General features: G+C 41.5%; 1 protein-coding gene across 2 annotated transcripts in view; it reads left to right on the forward strand.

Moving 5' to 3' along the window:
- The window catches only part of WNT7B (Wnt family member 7B), a 104,100-nt gene that overhangs the window by 76,275 nt on the left and 13,390 nt on the right, over positions 1-14,435 (forward strand). For both annotated transcript variants that reach the window (XM_053387566.1, XM_053387565.1), the window contains exon 2: positions 5,003-5,229. In XM_053387566.1, coding sequence (XP_053243541.1) covers positions 5,003-5,229 — 227 coding nt within the window. The remainder of the gene's footprint in view (positions 1-5,002; positions 5,230-14,435) is intronic.

A 14,435-nucleotide genomic window follows, 5' to 3' on the forward strand; every position in this document is an offset into this window, starting at 1 on the left:
GTGGGGGAACACAGAAAATTGAGAGAAATCTGGTTGTTGACCCCTTCAACCAACCTGTGATATTTCCACTTTTTTTTTTAAGGTTCCATGTGATTTGCCATGGGGAGAAGCCAGGCTAAAACCTTTTTGCTTAACATGTTTAGTAATGGGGGGGGGGCATCGAGAGGTGTAGTTACCCCAGTTGCATTTTGAATTGGTACATTCCATCAAGAGCCATACAATGTGGAATTTGGCTCCAATTCAAGTAAGTAACTAATAAAATCTGGAGTTACTTCAACTTTTGTTTTAGGTCAACTTCTGTTTACAACACTAAAAAGATTAGGGACTGGTCATTAGTTCAGTTGATGATAAACCAAATAGCTCTCTACTTTCCCCCAGTCACTTATTGCTGCTGATACCCAAGCTATGCTGTATAGCTTAGTCTGATGCTTTTATGCAGTGTAATCTGGTCACACATGGCACTAGAAGTCTTGATAAAACATGGCATTCAGGATTTCCTCTGATAAAAAAGGATATTGCACTGTGAGGAAAGATTAAATAGGTGCCAGTGCCAAAATACAGCACATTAATTTGTTTTTCAGCTGCTATGAAGCAAAAACACTCTCAAATCCAGCTGCAGATGTAGCTCACAATATGCCAAGACCTAAATGTGCAACATACCACATTAGAATGTGTGACAAACAAAACGAGGAAGCCTGCAAGGAATAGCTCAAGAGGAAGCCTGAAATTGTTAGGCACATTTATTTAATATAAATAAAGAATTTTCCAAACCTCAGTCTCATGACTCAGCATTTCTGCTGGCAATCATTTATGGCAACCACTTAAGAGTGAGATAAAAGCAAAGCTGGAGGATATATTGGTAAGGCTGAGCCAAAAGAGGACTAAGACCCCACCCCCAACAGCAGCTATATATTTTTAAAGGAACCAAATGCCTTATATTTTGTATATATTTGTCTAATATTTTCTAGCTCTGTAAGAATCTAAAGTTAGAACACAGTGAAAAGTTGTAAAGGTGGGCAGGTTTGCATGGGAGCAGGTGGTCATTTGGGCACCCTGAGCCCAGACCACCTAAGGCTTAAAGAACAAGCCAATTGGAAGCCAAGGACATTTATTGTCTAAGGACGGGTGCTTGCATGCTGCCTTGTGAGGATGCATGTGAAGCTTGCATTTTGAGCAAATAGGACATGGAATTATCGAGCAAAGCCACAGGTACCTATTCTATATACACAAATTTCTTCTTTGAATGGCAGCTGCTGCCTCCTCTACAGCAGCACCTTCCAAGCCATGCCTTGCCTGGATCTCTGCATTCCATTGTGGTTTTGTACATGAGCCATCATGAAGCATACTCTGTTGGCATTCATGATTAAGTGAGTTGATCAGCAAATATTATTTTTGTATTATGTTAGTCACTGAGAATGGCATTGCAATAATGCTTTGTATGGGACTGTAATGCTTTGGAATTTGATTGGATTGCCTGTAAAATAAGTGCAAAATTTATTCTCCCTCTGATCAATGAAATCACCCAGAAAGGTGAGATCTGGAAATGTTATATCTGGTTAAGTAGCTATGAGCCTGAGCTCTGAATCATAGAAGCCGGGGGGGGGTGTTCAAGAGCCACTGCTATGAACTCTCTAGTTTGTGTAAATTTTATCAGTTATGACAAGTACTTTAATTGCTATAAAGCAGTATATCAGTGTATTATTGTCAAGAAACAGGGATGGCCTTATAAACTTCCTACATCACCAGGACCATAGCACCTTTCAGGGAATGTCAGTTCCATTTCAGATACAGATGTGAGAGATGCTACACAACAGTCATACATGGACATTCATCACTGCATTCCTTCATTCAATTCATTCATTCATGGACTGCAGCATCAGATGGTGGCTTCTATATGTGAATAAGCCATTGCAGAAGGTAAGCTGGCTTCTATACATGGGGCAGAATCGGGCAGTAGAGACTTAACATTGGTAGAATGCTCTGCACCACTTCAGACTACAGGTGTGTGATCATATTCTTTCAAGTCTCCCTTTTGTTAAACAAACAGCCTTCCTGTATAGCAGGGAGGAGAGTGACCTATGGTCACTCTTGAGATGCTAAACTTTGACTTCTGGGGAGGATTTTTTGGTCTGTTTTATGTAGGGGAGCAGTAAAAATGCAATTGCTCCCTCCAAGCACAGTACAGAGTGGGACAGTCTGTTCTACCATCTCAAGCCTCTTCCACCTGATTCTGTTCCATGTGTAGATCCAGCCCTGGAAGTTTCATGTTGCTTCATGTACTTCTTCTGTTTTTAAATTATTCTTTTTGTAAGCTACTTTGAGTGACTGCTATTGGAAGGGTGGTATAAATAAAGACAATTCTCTCAGTGGAGCCAGTTCACACATTCAGCTATGGGACATCAAGAGATGTGCATACACAGTGTGAAGCAGCCTGATTGTTGGGCTCTGTAAGTCTGATGCTACACAGAAGCATGTATGGCTATGGAAGGAGGAAAAGTATAAGAGGGACAAATGAAGCTGCCTTAAATTGAAACAGATAATTGGTCCTTCTAGCCTAGTATCTGGCCCTCTGAGGTCTCAGGTAGGCATGTTTCTGCTACTGAAGATTCTTTTTAACTGGAGGGATTTTGAATATGAGCTGGGGGTGGGACCCAACCTTCTGCCTGAAAAGCGTATGGTCAGTCACTGATGTCTTAGGTCGCCTACAGTGAAAGTAGCAAGGATAATAAAGAGAGACTAGTGGACCCTAAGATGGGTTTGAAGCAAGAATGGATGAGCATCAGCTGATCAAATGATCAGAGATTAGGTCACACGGACTGTTGTGAAAGAATGGAAGCCAGGACCTCCAGCAGGAAGCGTCTGTGGAAATAGAGGACCTATTCACTCCTCCAAGTCATAGACAATGCTTCACCATGACAATGCCATCCTGGAGTGGTTTCCAACAATACACAAAGTACAATAATATATACAACATAACAAAAATTAAAAGCAGCACAATTAATAAAACCAACAATAGAGCAACAGCATGACAACAATTAAGCCAGGCTGCAGGAGGCCCAGTTTGGTCACAGCGAGTGCCAGGACCAGGCCTGATCAATTTGAATCCTTAACAGGTCCGAGAATTCCAGAATTCAATGTAACAATGAGCATGTTAATATTCTGTTTGCATTTCTTTAATGCCTAAAACTGCTGCTGGGAAAAGGAACTTCAAAATAGATATGGTATTCCCTATAACATTTCAACACTTGCATTTGCACAGTTCACTGTACCAATATACAAGGGCTCCAAGACTGGCTAAGGACTCCACTACTTAAAACGCTCCCATTTTCACTTTTCACAAAGCACAAGGAAGCTTAGAGGTTGCATAAGACACCCCTCAAGTTCACATCACACACCTTGTCTCTACCTGGCTAAGGTGTCCGTCAAGGATGCCTTGCTCTAAAGCACAACCTTGAAAATGGCATTACATATATTGTATTGTGTTTCAGTCTCTGCTGCAAGCTTTTTCTCTTCTTTTATTTGCTGCATGTAGTTAATGGATGGTGGACTTGCGGCACTGGTGCCATGAATGCTGTGGGCAGTGAGAGTACCCATGACTCATATCTAGTGAAAAACCTTATCTAATATAATGTTGAATAAAGACATTCCATCTAAACGAAAAGTTGTCCTGTCTGATGTTCTGTTCCCTCAAATTTGTTAGTTTAGCTAACAACATCTGTTGTACCACTCTGTAATGGATGAGAAGTCATCAGATCCCCATTAGTTTCAATGGGTCAACTCTGAGTAAAACTTAGTTGAATACCACCCCTACTATTCAAGCTTCCTCTCCAACACTGTGGTGCTGTTTGACCTTCAGCTCTGGATATTAGAATGGAAACCACTGCGAGGCTCGTAGGGGCTGCCTATGTATTGCAGTGCAAATGTTGCGTTTTATGGAATGAACTCCCTATGGAGATCTGGTGGCCACTGACTATGAGGGGCTTTCACAGACAATTAAAGGCCTTTTCGTTTTCTACAGCATTTCATATTGAGTATTTTATTGATTCTGGTTGCTTTAGTTCTTGAAATTATATGACTATATGGATGTTCTGTTATTTATTGTAATGGTTTCATGTACATTGCGAACTGCTTTGAGATAAGTGAAAAGCAGTATATAAGTTTTTAAAATAATAAATAAAGCAGTACAATCTCTTGCTCTGGCGTTAAAGCCATAGCTTAGTCCTCCTGGTTCATTTTGAAGTACAACTTGTTTCCAGCAGGGTCACCTCCCCTTTGCTAAGAGCACTGCAGCCTCAAAACTGTTTATCACTGAGATAGCATACTGCAGAAGACAAAAACTTTAATGAAAATTGCAAGCGTGCCTGCTGCAGTTATTGAAAATGTTTCTTTTACTCTGTCTAAACGTTTGAGACACTTCTGTGAAAAGTTCCAGACCGTTTTCCAGGTCTGAAAAACCTGACTCTGAAATTTGTGCTCGCAAGCTCCTATTAATCATTCATCACCTCGTGTTTATAATAATGAGCGTGAATGTTGGTTGAATAAAGTCATCCCCTACTTTTTATGTTGTGGTTTAAAATTAGAAAGGGATGAACTGGCTTGAAAGCATTCTGCAGTGAGGCGGAGCCAGTGCCCACTAAACTTAATCTGCCCTTCAGTTAGCAAGATTTCCAAAAATCCAAATCAGATTTTTAATATCTATTTCTCACATCTCCTCATTGCCTCGTATGATCACAGGCAGAAGCTGGAAGTGCCAACGTTTTGTAAGACAGATTGCACATGTGGTAACTCTGGCCCAAGCAAAACCAGGCATTACCGAAAGTCATGCAAGGTTTCCAGCCCCACTGCCAGACCAAAGAGGTTGGGATAAGTGTGCGTAATTATAGGAGCCCCTTTCCAGCCCTTTTGCTCTTAGCCAGTTGCCTTGTCCAGCATGCTATGCTATCAAGGAAATGGAATTAATGGCTTCCATTAGCTCTAATGCTTCTTCTCTGCTTTCCTTTAGAGCTTTGTCATCTGTGGTGGCTTTAGGAGCAAACATAATCTGCAACAAAATCCCAGGCTTGGCCCCTCGGCAGCGAGCAATCTGCCAGAGCCGTCCTGATGCCATCATAGTGATCGGAGAAGGGGCCCAGATGGGGATCAATGAATGCCAGTACCAGTTCCGATATGGCAGGTGGAACTGCTCAGCCCTGGGAGAGAAAACAGTCTTTGGTCAAGAGCTTCGAGTAGGTAAGGGATTCCTTCAAGTAATGTTGAAGAGGAAAAGCATATTAACAGGCATATAATAGATGCCAAATGTAATTATCATCCTCAATAGATCAGATAACCTCTCTCTCTCTCTCTCTCTCTCTCTCTCTCTCTCCCTCTCCCTTTCTCTTTCTCTCTCTCTTTCTTTCCACGTGTTAATGTGGCAAGTCAAATGTCAAAATATTGGCACAGATTAATGAAACCAAGTGGCATAACTCTTGCACATATGCAACGTGGAACCTTAGTAACCCTGTTTTAAATTGTGTGAGGCATTTCCCCTTTACCCCAGAAAGCTCTTCAGTGCTGTGTAGTCCCAGTGCCTCTTCCCCCCTCTTAGCATCTAAAGGGCATCAATTCATATGTAGATTAGAAATATTCGTTCATGTGAATTGGCCCTGCATCCTCCACTATGCTATATTAGTAGTGATCCGCAAGTCTCTTGGGCTCATTTTGAAATTGGAACTGGTAACTGACTGGACTGCATCCTTAGAATTGCCGCAGACATTTTTAAAAATGAATTTGAAGCAAATTTCGGGTTCCATATTGGAGCCACTTATGGGGAAGGGTTTTCTTCTCTTTTGTGTGTCTTGGTAATATGCTGGTAGCATGTGAACATGGACCTAATATTGTACTAGTATGGAAAATGACTGTGTTTGCTGGAAGATGATGGTCTTCACATTCAAAGTTTCAGGGTGAACAACTATCAATTGTATCTCTGGTAAGAATTGGGCCTTCTTCCATCCCTGAACTACATTAACCAAAATATTCACCAAGTTCGTGAACTTGTTCAGTGAACCTGGGGAACTCCCAAAAATGTCTGACTCTGATTGATGTGGTGCTTGGTGGCTTTTTATGGTTTAAACCAAACTCAGACTAAACATGGCCATTTCAGCTGTGTTTTGCTTTGGGATTGTAGGTTCATCTGAAGCCAAAGCAGAAGGTTAAGTAGAGGGGTAAGAAACCACAAGAATAATAATAGCTGGGGAAAGGGGACTCTTGAACACCTTCAGAGGAATGTAGGATCTGCAGATTTTCAGTAATTTATGATTAAAAGACTGATTGAATAATTTAAGGGCTAGACTTGATCTGCTCCTGTGATAACAGACTGCTTTAAGTCAGGGGTGATAACTCTTAGTTTGGGGGCCTAATCTCTGCCCCACAAGCATTTTTTTCTGCTTTCCCCAAGACCCCACAGATTTTGGCAGAAGTGGAAAAGAAAAGAAAAAGAAAGTCAACACAGTGTTGGGGTGGGCAGAACCCAGTGCACTGATGGGGATGCAAACCACCCCCCTCCCAAATTACTTGAGTGAACAGGGTGCAATAATCGCCACAGCTCAGCTGAGGAAGTGGGGCTGTGTGCTCACATATGTCTGCCTGGGTGTACTCTCTCTCTGTGGGGGGTGTGTGTGTGTGATCTTGTGGGCCTCAGAGTGTTGGCCAAGGTTGACTATAGTCCCTGGGTCAAAAAGCATTAGCCATTGCTACCTTAAGTCTATTTATCATCTGGGAAGTTAGCAGCATAGTGACCATGGTTTAGTGGCAATGGACATCAGCTGCATGCAGGAAGCCCCAGCTTTAGTCTCTGGCAAAGACCTCCACCAAAGACCATGTGGAGCTTTGATGAACCCATAATCAGAGCTTGGTAAATGCCAATAAAGGAATTAAAATTCTGCATGCAGGCAAACCAAGCTTTGTGTCAAGGAAATCTGAATTCTGCGAACCATGCAAATTATACACTCAACAAATGTGCTCCCCCCATTTTACGTAAATGTGTGTGGCGTATTTTATTATTTTCATATATATTTTTCTAATTTTGGGACAGGATAATGAGGTGCTGCCCCCTTTGCCTTTAGGTTACAGCAAGCATCGCTATATATTTTGGATAGCAACTCCAGGTCTCCTCTCGCACACCCTCCACAGGCAGCATGTAATAAAAAACAAGACAACAACACCAACCATTCAGGCCACATGTTTGCTCCCCACACTCATCCCTTCCCTGTCTCCACAATCAGCAGCCCACAAAGTGAACTAAGCTCAGAGAAAGAGGATGGCACGGCATCATGCATTTCAGAAAAGATATGGAGGCGTGAGTCTGTTGTTTTGGTGGTTTCCAGGCAACTTGAGTCATGTCTAGTTCTGGCCTTTCAAATCTAGCTTCACAGCCATTAGGTCAGAAACTTGCTTTAAAAAAAAAAAGCTAAGATTTTATGGATGCTGAATTCAGTACTGAATACAGCATTCTGAACTTTTTCTATGCACCACAGAATACACCCAGGATGCAAAGACAGCATTTCCAGTATCCTTGTGATATGGTTCAAATCCTGAACCAATTCAGGCCGCTTTTTGGTTAATGTGAAACACTCTTCTTATTATTATTACTTTTATTCGTTTTTTTGTTATTTTTTCTCATACTGTCATTTTGTCATATTATTGGCACTGTTATTTAACTATTTGGTTACTGTTAATGTCAGGTTGATGGTATGTTTATTATAAAACATCTGTATATTTATTATGGGAAAATCTATATTGATATATTTGTTTTTACTCCAGTAATTGGGGGTATGGGGTGTGGGAGTGAGATATGAAGAATGGAAGATCAAAATAATCTGGAAGATAATAAAGAGAAGAAATCAGAGAATTTTAAACACAGTGCAGAGGAGTGCTAAACTTTACCTCATCAGAAAGGAGGGATGATGTTTGTTACAGGCTGATTTGCGTATGCCTATCGCGTGAAGGTGGTACCATCACATAAACGTGCAAATTAGTCATAATCCGTGTAAGGCACAGGTGGGCAACCCACACCTGGAAGGGGGTGTGTAACACATGTGTACATAAGCATTAAAGAAGTCTTAAAGCAATTTACCACCAAGTAAAATAAAATAATAAAATTTCACTAACATATTAAAAGCAGATTTACCAATACAGCCATATTGTTGGTGCTGCCCAAACATCTCAAAAAACAAAAGTGTGCCAAAAAAATGACAGATTTGGTGCAAGGCAGGGAACCCTGAGGGGCGACGACAGAGGAGGCCATGCAGAGAAGAACCCCAGGTGGCAAGATCAGGGTTCAGGAAGGTTCATATGCGGAAGGAACTTTAAGAAGGGGGACATTTTTCACAGGGAAAATGGTATGTGGGGGCGGGGAGGTTGACACACAGTACCTTTCTTCATGGACAAGGATGCAGGAAAGTTAGTCATGGATCTCTTGTCTTCATGTCTAATTTGGCCCCAGTGAGAAAGAGGTAGGTTGAAGCACACAAGGACCAGCCATATAAATATATTTTCATACCCTCCAACATTTCTCAGATGAAAATAAGGGCACCCTATTCTACACCAGGAAGCTTTTCCCGCGGTTGATCTTGCTGCACACAGAGACATCATGTACGGTACATCTGTCACCTTGAGCCAATTGCAACCTCTCCACTGAACCTACCTCACAGGATTGTTGTAAAGAAAAAATGTGTGAGGGAAGGGATTGTGTACAACACCTTCCACAGATAAATGGAATGAAATACATTTTTAGCTGTAAACTGCCTTGAGTCAGGGGAAAATGTGGGCAGCAGCAGCAGCAGCAGAAACTGTGAAAATGAGCAGGAACATACCAAAGAGTAAACTGAGTGAATTCTTACTTCTGAGTAAAAATGCTTAGTATTTCAGTGTAAGGCTAACATAAAGGAATAAACGCTGCATGCATTTCCTTGAAAAATTGCTGGCTGTTGAAGCATTGCAATTAAATAATTTAAAGTGTTGGTGACATTTTCCTTCAAAATTATTGGAAGGGCTGCCAGAATAGTGATGACAGCTTCACTATTTCCTTTCATTTGATGCACGTACCTTTTTGCAGTATAAACAGGACTCCATTTGTGCACCCACACCTACACAGCAAAGTCTCTTCTGGCAGGGGGGCGGGGGGCACGCATCTGATCTCTCCATCACTTTTAATTGTTCTCTCAGAAGGAAGGAAAAAGGGAAACAGGGACATTCCAGGATCAAATCAGAAACTGAGATGGCTTCTGTAATTCTGAAACTATTTCTGGAAAATTGGGACACTTGGAGGGTTTTCATTTTGAAGGCAGAAAAGAGGTCAGTAATGCTGCTTTAAAGAGAAGTTGTCAGATGATGGCAAGCTCTGCACTCTCCTCCCACCAGATGCCACCCTTGAGTTCTAATGTGCTGCCCCTCTTTGCATCAGGATCTGAGCCTCAGGAAACTTAACATGTCCAATTCATGTACCAGAGAGAGAAACTCTTCAGACATGTTTGTGCCTGTGCTGCAAGGAGAAGAGGCAGGGTTCAGCCACAGAGCACACGCTTTATACATACAGAATCCCCTCTCCAATCTGTGGCATCTTTAGGTCAAGTCAAAGCAGATGGTCAGTATCAAGGCTGAAGCAGAGAAGACAATGGAAATTATTGGATCTCTAAATTTTGGGCAATAACTGGGAAAGGTCTGTCCAGATCAAATGGTTGGTTATGTTTATCCTAGAGAGTAGAAGATTAAGGAGAACCCATGACAATGTCTTCAAAAGCCTGGTGGGCATTTCATGCAAATGGTTGAACAGATGTCTTCACGGTTGCTCCAGAGGGCAGGACTAGAGCCAAAGGATGGAAATTGCAGGGAAGCAGTTCTTCACTAAACATGAAAAGGAACTTTCTAACAACATGAACTGGTCAACTGTGAAAGAGAATTGCCTTGAGAACTGGTGGCTTCCCCTTTGCAGAAGGCATTTAAGCACATGTTCATGGCTCAAGGATGATGTGGTTGCATCCTGCTTTGCAGGTTCTTCATTGAGTTTGAACTAGATCAGTGGAGGTCAGAAGCTAGATCACAATTTACTCTTGTGCTTTGAAGTAAACTGGCAAGGATTTCTGACAGCATTTTTATGTTGTGAAGTGCCCCAAGATCTGCGGATAAAGGGTGGTACACAAACAAACAAACAAACAAACAAACAAACAAAGCAACCTGTCTCCTGTATAACAATAATAACATAAAAATGACATACACACCATGCAACAAACAAACAAAGTTATTGAAATGTGGGCAGGGGAGGAGCTAACCAGGAGTGGCTTTTTGTGTGGCAGGATTGTGACCTCAGTTCAGCTCTGATGCTCTAAACAAATTCCTGGGCTCAAAATTATTTCATTTGAAACGTCTACCCTATGCACCAGGCTCTGGTCAATGGGTTTCAAGTATCCAGTAACAAAACAAAAACAAAGTAGATCTCCAAAGACTGAAGCCTGCCCACCCTTGGACTAGATTATCTTGTAAGCACGCTTCCAACTCTATGATTTGATGAGACCCTGGTGCCCAGGGTAGGCAGTTAACTCTTTCCCTCAGCTCATGTTCCTGACAAAAATGCTCCTTCCCAAACTGTTCTTTATGCTGTTAGGTAAAACAAGAGTGCAAAATAAAAGGACACCTGGGGTGGGGCTGACACTATAATGGCATTAGATGGCATTAAAATGAATACAAACTGGGATGTAAGCATGTATCTTTTACCAATAGAGCCTATTTTCAGCTTCTGAAAGAGCCACTAAGTCAGACTATGTCTAAAGATACCAATTATCCAAATATGTGTGTCAGGAAAGATGGCTGTTGGAATTATTTCAGCCACATGACATCAGGCCCGGGTAGCCAGCAAGCTGGGGCAATGCTAAGAGGCACCGTCGGAAAGAGCTGCAAAGTGCTGCTGCTGTTTAGCTGTCCTTGAAGCAGTAAATCAGCAGAAAGCAATACATGCTGTGGAATTCCAGCTTTATCATCAGGCAGCCTGGAAGCAGGGAAAAACCAACAACAAGGTTTCTTATGGAGAAAAGAGAAGCCTATCTAAAGATTATCTTGGCTCTGGTGAGATAAGAAAAAGTGGGAGAGTATTGTTACTGCTAAGAAAGCAAAAGATGATAGATAATGAGAAGCTCAGGGTTCCAGTTTGTTATATGCATATCTTAAGGCCACAGTTGTAACCCTGCTTACCTGGAAGTAACCCCCTCCCCTTTCATTAGGACTTACTTCTGAGTAGACATAGTTCAGATTGTGCTGTGAGACACACCAAGAAGAATTCCTTCCTTCAAGCTATAACTAGTAGTATTGGATGGTCAGAGGTGCCTGGTTGTATTGGATGGTCAGAGGGTGGCACACATTGTGTGTGTGTGATGTCACATGCATGATGCGTGAGTGGCGTCTTGTCTTCTGGAGAAGGCCAAGCACTCTGGAAGAGTTGGCCATTGAAGCTGGGACACACAATGTGCGATGTGTGTGACATTGCATGCATAAGGTGCACACCAGGCTCCCTCAGCATTCAGGGGTCCTGGCCCCTTTCCAACAGAGATTGATGGGGGTGGTGACAAAATGGCCCCCTAGAGTTGGTGCACTTGTGGATGGTGGAGATTCAAATGTCGGTCAAGCAAATGCAAATGGTAAATATGTGTGTGTCGTGAATTAAGTAGAGAGTACCAGAAATACAAACACACCAAATCTAATGTGATTCTACAAGATAAGCCTCACCCCACCCTGAAAAGGCCCAAGATAAAATAAATGGAATTCTAAAAATTCTACCTGGAATTCTCTTCTTAATTATTATTAAATAAAATCATCTATAATTGGCCACATTTGTACCTTATGGGCAGTGCTCTCAAAATTACTATGCAGTGTACATTAGGTTGAGAGTTTCTGACTAGTTCATGCTTAGCTAATGAATTTCATAAATAAGTGGGGGTCTGAACTCAGGTGTCCCTTGTTATAGTCAAACACTATATCCAGGCAGGCACGTCACTGAATATTCTGTCATAGATTGATATCTGCATTTGGTATTACATGAGATTTAATTTCAAATTTTGATGATGTTGAATATGCAATAGTATTTCATTTATTACTGTAATTGATAGCTGACATATACAATGCTACAGAGTATCTGATAGCATCTGATTGGCATGCAATGGTCTTTAGCATTGGACCATTTATATAAGGTTTCATGTTTGATACCTGACAAATTCAAAAGCAAGCAAAGCAATAACAACTAGACTAACACTTGCTGGGAAGTAAGTCTAAGTGATCTCAATGGTGCTTACTTCTGAGTAGCACTTTGGATTCAGTTGCAAGTGTTAAATTTCTTACCATTTTAAGTTCAGCAAAATTTTTAGTTCTGTATTTAGCTTTTTAAACCATTGCAATTTTGTTCAAAGGGCCTTGAAAGGCAACAGCCTAAATCAGCCTTCACCAACCTAGTGCCCTCCAGATGTTTGGGGCTTCAGCTTTCATCAGCCCATGTCACTCAGGTTGAGGGAATCATAATCTGTGGACGTCACCAAGGTGGAGAAGGCTGGTCTAGACATATGACTTACTTAATAAATCCCTGGATCCAAGAACATTGTGAGGTTTCTATTGTGAAGTATAAGAGCTAAAACAAAACCCTCCTCTTTAGTCTAGTTAGACACATGTCAGATTTCCTCAAATACCTTGTTCAGCCCTTTTGCAGCTAATTATGCCAAACTCTCTTCTGAACTCTAGAAGATGAAAAATGTTTGCCTTCAGCACTTTACTGTGTTCTGACATGAATTGAAGCTGCAGGAGCCAGCTGAGCAAAACAAGTGAAATCCTGATTTCTTCACTACCCATCTATAGACCTGAAAGTCCAGATGCCTAGTGCCTTACTATTTTTATTACTACTACTATTGTTGTTTATTTATAGCTCCACAGTTTTTATGGTGCTTTGCACAGTAACAAGTTAACAGCCCAGCCCTTTGCATGTTTACTTGCAGTTAAGTCCCACTGAGTGTGTAGAATTGCAGCCTAAATGACTAGTCCCAGAAGCAATGAGCTTACAATCACACACACACACACACACACACACACGAAACAGAAACATTGCTGTACATTAAATACATCAAAACATACCCTTTTAGCAGGTTCTATTTGCTTTTCAAAATGCTCAAGCATTTGCTTGTGGTTCCTGTGCTGCTGAAATCCCTCCCCTACAATTATAGATGATAGGGTTGGTCATCTAGTCTGGTTCTTTACATCGAGTGGCAAATGCTAAACATAGAATTAAAATTCACTGTTACATGTGTTGCATCCTTCCTTTTCTTCTCTCTTCCTTAACATACGTTCTTTTTAGTAAACCACATGTTCTTTAACAAAAAAACACTGGATAGCATTTCCAAAGTTTGAAAGAACCCCCCCCCCATGCAACACAAATGTACCCCAAATACAGGGATTTTGTAAAATAGAATGCTTTTTGTTGTTGTTATTATGTATATGAGCATTTGGGCAGTCTTTTGAAAAATAAATGATTTTGTTATACAAAAACATACAAGGACTGTACATTAACTTTAGTTTGCGTCATATATTATGGCAGCCAAGCCAAGAAATGTTTATATGACAGAGAGCTATACTGCAAGTTTGCAGCTAAAAATAAACTCATCCCCACCCTAAATGCATTTTGGAATATGAATGTTTTTAAAGGGGTGGGGCCTAAAGGCCAAGCACTTCAAATTATTATTTTCATAACTCTTTGGATAAAAACGATTCCCATGCACCACATGGAATCACAAGGAGACTTCCAGCAAAATAACCCCAGAGGTTTTTTACATTAATCTTGGGGATCTGCACCAGGCAGTGTAAGAAAGTGTGCTAGTCCTGGTGATTTTTTACATCCTACAAACTTTCTCATTTGTAGCGGAATCTTCACCTATCAGTTTTATAGCCTAAGCAGTTGTTATGTTAAAGGTGTGATTACATTCAGTGTGCAACCCCCCCATTAAATAATAGCCTTTTCATTCTGTTGTGGCCCCAATGATCATTTCCCTGCTCTTAGCATCAGTGGCAGTTTCCTGCCTGGGTTGAATAGTAGTTTTGACCTAGCAATTTTGGTTGGGGCAAGACAAGCAAGTTTGGGTGAGCACACAAATGCCAATTTTTATTTTTATGACTTCAAAACCAGAGAATAAGGGGGCTAAAGGGGACCCCAAGGTAAAGGTAAAGGGACCCCTGACCATTAGGTCCAGTCGTGGCCGACTCTGGGGTTGCGGCGCTCATCTCGCTTTATTGGCCAAGGGAGCCGGCATACAGTTTCCGGGTCATGTGGCCAGCATGACTAAGCCGCTTCTGGCGAACCAGAGCAGCGCATGGAAATGCCGTTTACCTTCCCGCTGGAGCGGTAGCTATTTATCTACTTGCACTTTGTGCTTTCA

Source organism: Podarcis raffonei, chromosome 5 (genome assembly GCF_027172205.1).
Source record: "Podarcis raffonei isolate rPodRaf1 chromosome 5, rPodRaf1.pri, whole genome shotgun sequence".
Lineage (NCBI taxonomy): Eukaryota > Metazoa > Chordata > Lepidosauria > Squamata > Lacertidae > Podarcis > Podarcis raffonei.